The sequence below is a fragment of the Trichechus manatus genome, unplaced genomic scaffold, assembly GCF_000243295.1.
Source record: "Trichechus manatus latirostris isolate Lorelei unplaced genomic scaffold, TriManLat1.0 scaffold00018, whole genome shotgun sequence".
In the NCBI taxonomy this organism is placed as follows: domain Eukaryota; kingdom Metazoa; phylum Chordata; class Mammalia; order Sirenia; family Trichechidae; genus Trichechus; species Trichechus manatus.
Window position 1 is genome coordinate 11311573 of NW_004443954.1, and position 5893 is coordinate 11317465.

The 5893-nt window shown below is 51.6% G+C and overlaps 1 protein-coding gene across 1 annotated transcript in view; it reads right to left on the reverse strand.

The window, feature by feature from the left end:
* The window catches only part of VXN (vexin), a 21188-nt gene that overhangs the window by 1490 nt on the left and 13805 nt on the right, over nucleotides 1-5893 (reverse strand). Inside the window, exons 4-5 of the mRNA XM_012554437.2 lie at nucleotides 3897-3958; nucleotides 623-702 (exon numbers count right to left, since the gene is read on the reverse strand). Of these exons, the coding sequence (XP_012409891.1) occupies nucleotides 623-702; nucleotides 3897-3958 (142 nt within the window). The remainder of the gene's footprint in view (nucleotides 1-622; nucleotides 703-3896; nucleotides 3959-5893) is intronic.

The window sequence follows — 5893 nt, forward strand, 5'->3', positions numbered from 1 at the left end:
TTTTTTTTTTTTGGTTTAAGGGTAATTCTATGTCTATGCAAACAATCTTGCTGGAAAGGGCAGATGTCCCAAAGCATCAGCTATTGAAAGAGCATGACTTTCGGAGTCACATAGCCCTGGAGTTCAACCCTGAAGGCGGGGGGTTTATCCACTCCTGCCACCCTAGCTGCTGCTCTGGACCAGAGTTAATAGTAACACAACAGTTATAAGACTGGAAAGCTTTGTCTTTTATTTTACACATTTCCTTACCTGTAGGCAGGAACCCTTGACTAATTCCTGAGGCATTTCTGATACCAGTGTGCCTGTGGAAGGCTCTGAATATGGCTCATGATTACATTCACCTGATTAACCCAAAACCCTCCCAAACAAGACTTCTTTAAGAGCAGGCATAAATGGAGCAGAAACCATCACGAACACTTCAGCTTAATCCTAGGGAAACAGCTGACCAGGCCCTACAGAGAGCCAGGATTATTGCCCTCATTAAAAGGTAATTTACAGCTAGCATGGCTTTTGTTTTAGCATCTTGATCGCCTGCAAACAGCCACCTGCTCCTCTTCTGCGAAGGATCAGGATCAGGATGGCGGGGAGTACTGCAGCTCAGAGCTGGAGGCCCAGCACTTACCCCCTTGTCACAACAGCACCGTTTTCACCGTTCTCCACTGCCGCTGGGGCTTTCACTGCAATCCGGGGGACTGGGGGAATCTGTGCAGGGAGGAGGGGGGAAAGAAAGGAATGTGAGGATGTAGCCGTGTCCCCAACTCTGGCCCTGACTGGGGCCATTTGAAAGAGGGATGACTAACTTGTCTGAAGAACAATGAGCCTACAGCAATAGTTCTCACAACTCAGTGGGCCACAGACTCCCTAGAGGGCTTCTTAAAGCAGAGGACAGTTCCTGATTCTGCAGGTGTGAACTGGCGCCTGAGAATTTGTATTTCTAGCAAGTTCCCAGGTGCTGCTGCTGATGTTAGTTTGGGGCCCCACTTTAAGAACCACCAATCTTGAGAAACGGCAACTCAGCCCTACCTGAGAACTCTGTCACCCCTCACACCTTCCTGTATCCAATTTGTTGTCAGCTCCTGCAGATTCGTGCTTTGAAATACTGCCTGGATTACCCTGCTCTCCATTTCCACTGATACAACCTTCAAGAGTCTGTCACCTGCGGTCTTCTTTTTCCAACCAGACTCACCAAATTCACCATGCTGCTCCTTTAATCCAGAACCCATAAGTACTCCCTACTCTACTGCGAACTTAGGCCAGCTCCGTACCTTGCTCTTCAGGGCCCCTCCAACACAGCCTCCACCTTATCTGTGCAACTATGCCCCTGAGCATCATCACCACCAGCCAGGGCTGTCATGCTGTTGTCTCCTCCCAGTGCCACCACACCCCCAGTGCCTGAACACAGCTCTGCATCTTCTCTTGCCTCTTCCTTGACCGTCTGGATTGAGGCCTTACATCGTCCTGCCCCGGCTGGTGGCCCAAGTTGATCTTTCTCAGTCTTGATGTCCCCACAGCACTTAGTGTCTGTGTGACATGCCTTGGCATCCCACCAAGTCTATCTCTTTATGGTTCTCTGGTTGTTCCATATATTTGTCCCATATCTTCTTCCCAGGAAGACTGCATGGCCCCCCTTGTGGCCCTTCTCAGCCCTTCCAAAGGAGGTGGCAAGTGCTCAAGCAACTCATACCAAATCGAAAATTCACTGATGGTCTGACCCGTCCAGAGGTCAGTGGGCGAACCCTATACACAGGGCTTTGTCCCTCCATCCCAAGCCCCATCAAATGCTTAAAGGCACCACATTCCTAGAATTTCTGGGGCACCTCAAGCCGAAGGCACCAGTCTTTCCCACACCACTCCTGCCCTCCTGAGCTGGCCCACGCTGTGGGCAGAGTTACTGCGCCACCTTGTGGCCTCTCTGGAGTTCCCACGCTCCCGCCTCTGCCAACAGCCTGAGAGAGCCACGCCCACCTCTCCTTCACTCTGGAGGGAAGGCCCTTGTTCCCCACTTCCTTTCCCCTCTTTCCTTAGTCCAAACTCGTTCGGTGCAGCTCAGTGTTGACTCAGATGCAGCTTTATAGGTTGCGGGCTCGGGGCTGCTCACAGGCCCTGGTATGATGGCCTCCGTGAACTGCAGGACCCAGCTCACATCTCAGGCCCAGGAGGGTGGGGGCCAGCCAGCCTCTTCCCCTCTCCATGTTACTATTGCCTCCCTCCATAGCCATGTCCCTAGCTCCACCCTATCCCATACCACTAGCAATGGTCTCCCAGCTGCAGCCACCTCGCTGCCAAGGGCACTGTCTGAGCCTCGAGCCTCACTCCTCCCCTTCACCTGGGTCTTTCTCTGAGCCCCACAAAAGCAGCTGCTTGGCCTATCACAGCCTGACAACCATCCCCTGTGGCAATGACCCAGCCTCCCCATATTCCCTGAGTACAAGGTTGGGACAGGGGGCTCCCTCACAAAATGGCTCATTCCATCCCTGCCACTCCACATGGTTTTCCTAGCACAGTGAGGAGCTGAATGGGATCCCTGCATTAAATTTCCTGCCAAGTCCACCAGTACTCTCAATATCTCTGCACGATTTGTTAAATATGGACGAGGCGGCTGCTGAAAGCCTCACAGGTCTCTTGTAGTTCTGCCATTGCATGATTCTATGAATCTTGAGAGCTGATGTCAAAAAAGCCCAGGATTTCCTAGGGTGCCCAGCTGCCCTCAGCCTCAGCCACAACTCTAACACCTACAGTGCTAACCGAGAGGGGGCTGACATTAATGTCGAGAAGAAGATGAAGGAGGTGTGGTTTTTTCAGATTGACGCTGAGATGGACCTGGAGACGTGCCACCTGGATCCTCCCTTGAGGACCTTCTGGGTCAGCCTCCACTGCAGAGGGCCCTGGGCCCAAGGTCATGCCTTTCCTGGGCAGCCCCCATGCACTGACAGAGCGAGGAGGGAACATAAAGGCTGGGCCATTCTGGCCTCACTGGAGACAACTCTGATAAGCAGCTCTCACCCTGAGCTCCTTGCTGGAGCTGTTGGGCCTGCGTGGTGGTTGGACTTCTCCCTCCCCCAAAGCCTGCTTTCCTTCTCCTGTCATTCATGTTGACCCCGAATATACATCTTGTACCCCAAACTCCATTGAGGTCTTGGTGGTTCACTGGTAGAATCCTCACCTTCCATGAGGGAGCCCCAGGTTCGATTCCTGCCAATGCACCTCATGCTCAGCCAACACCCGTCTGTCAGTGGAGGCTTGCCTGTTGCTATGATGCTGAACACGTTTCAGTGGAACTTCCAGACTGAGATAGACTAGGGAGAAAGGCCTGGCAATCTACTTCTGAAAATCAACCAATGAAAACCCTATGGATCACAAGGGAACACTGTCCGAGCCCCAACTGATGATGGGGATGGTGCAGGACTGGGCAGCGTTCTGTCGCACTCGATGGCAACTAACAATAACCTCAAACTCATCTCAGTGTCGGCCTCCAGAGACCCTCATCCAAGCAGATGTCCTCCAAAGGAGGCGCCCTTCTCCTGAGATTTCTGCTATTTTGTGTTTTACATCTCCTTACTCCTGTAGTTGTACTTGGGAATTAAGTAGCCAATTCCAACTGGCAGAGCCCTAAGCTGGAAATCAGTTCTTTCTCCCCATTTATGAGATGTCCATTGGGTAATACCTTCTTCTGTTTGCCTAAGAGCTGAATTTCTGGCAAGAGAAATAGAAGCAGCTGGTGAGTGCCACAAGGACACAACACAGGGTCCACTGACATGCTTTTAGGAGCAAAGAACCCTCAGTTAAGCTTTTCTAATAATTCTCAGGCCTGGAACAAAGGACAATTAGTTAAAACAAGCAGAGCGAGAAGTTTAAAACATAACAGCTACCAGTAACCAGTCATAGCTTTTACTTACCAAAGATTTTCCATATGCTCGGTTCCCACACAGATTGGATGATTTGGGATCCGAAAGCCCCACTGCAAAGTTGAACAGAGGAGATGATTACTCAGGGGTACTCTGTGTTCTGCCTCCCGTTTCTGCATCAATTATCCCCATAGCCAATCCATTACAAGCAGGGAATTACTAAAGGCCTTTGTATAAAGCAGGAAAACCAGGAAGTGGGGTCAGGCAATGGAGCAACGGCTGGGTGGTGTGGCCTGCACCCCGGCATTCTTCAGGGTGGGAGGGAGGGCCTGGAAACAAGGCCTTATGAAACCACATGTGCGCAAGCACTGAACACTGTCTGTGCACAGTAGGTGCTCAGAGAACGTGCCCTCACTTCCTCCTTGCCTGAGGCTCCCATCACGAGGGGCCACCAGATGTTAAGCCTTCTCAAGTGGGATTAATATTTAACATGATGCCCCTGACACCCCTCTTATAGAAAGAGCAGAGAAGTCCTGCCCGCAGGGCGAAGTGCAGACCCATTCTGTGGAAGGACTGGAATTGATCAGATTAGAGACCTGAGATTTAGGGGATGTATCAGGGGAGAAGCTTCTTGTTAATGCCTGTTCCTGATGTCTCAACATACTTCTGAGTAGCTTCAACCCCAAAGCCTGCAGCTTCTAAGAATCCAGGTACTAAGCTGGAGTAGCTGGCAGAGGTAGAGGAAGGTTGGCCCAGTCCTCTCCTGGGGCAGATGTTTCAGGACTAGCCCCATCCTATTGCACTGCAGCATATAGAAATAAAACACCTCTCTCAAGAAAACAGTATCTCAATGTCAACAAAATGAAAATTTACGAGATTACCCAGACCAAGCCATACTATATGGTATCCTGGCATAAGTGATTGTAATAGCAGCACATATTTCTGAGTATCTGCTATGTGGCAGGCACTGCGCTGGGAGAAAAGCACATAAATAGTATCTCACTTAATCCTCACAACAACCCTAGCAGGTAGCTATGATAATTTCCCCCATTTTCTAGATGAGGAAACTGAGGCTTTAGAGATACTTGAAAGTTATGGTGAAGCCAGGCAAGGATGATTTAAGGGAATGGTAAACTGACCTCTCTGGTGATCTTATGGGGTTAGGGAAGCTTCACTGAGGGTCCCCAGCCCAGTCTGGGAGGAGGTGGAGTTTGCTGGGTAAAGAGACACAGGAAGAACCATCCCACAGAGAAGACAGCATTGGCAAAGGTCCAGGAGAACGGAACATAACGGAGTAGACACAGAATCACACCGCAGCTCAGGATGGTTCTGAGTAACAGGATGGTGGGGGCAAGGAGGCAGCCCTGGAGGCTGCAGCAGAGGACGGGTCCTGAAGGGCCTTGAGCATGGTCTCCTGAGAGGTGGGGAGCAAAGGGAGCGCAGTGAGGTCCCGATGCCGGGGGATGACAGAGGCAGGTGTGTGTCTAAAAAGACCTCTGGTAACCCTGTAGAGGGAGGGTGGACTGGAGGCTAAAGGCCAGGGTTGGGTGCTACCCACACGGGACAAAGGGGGCCTAAGCCAGGTACAGAGAGCGGGAGATGAGAAATATCTAGGAGCTGACCCCGTCTGTCTAGTGTGTGAGGGGTGGGGTGGGAGATGGACAGGGAGGTGTTGGGGGAAACATCCCAGCACCTGACTGGAATGGTGGATGGTGACCCAGCTGAGAAGGGAAGAGAGGTTTGAACAGGTGGATACTGAGGTGCTCAGGACATCTCGGTGGAAGTTCCAGCAGGCAGCTAATGTGGGTGCGGTACACCTCACATCCTCCCAGCCAATCCTCACAGGCCCAGGAGGCAGGACTGTCCCCTTTCCAGGCACCTGAGACTCAGGTGCTCAAGGCCTCATGGAGAGAATTTCTCAGCTGGGTCTCTGCCTTCTAAGCTCCTGTGATTTCCAGGGTACCCCAAAACATGTTCCTCCTGTGTGAGAAGGCTGCAGCATCCAGGAGCCTTCTCCTACAGCTCAGAAAAACCAAACCACCAGATCT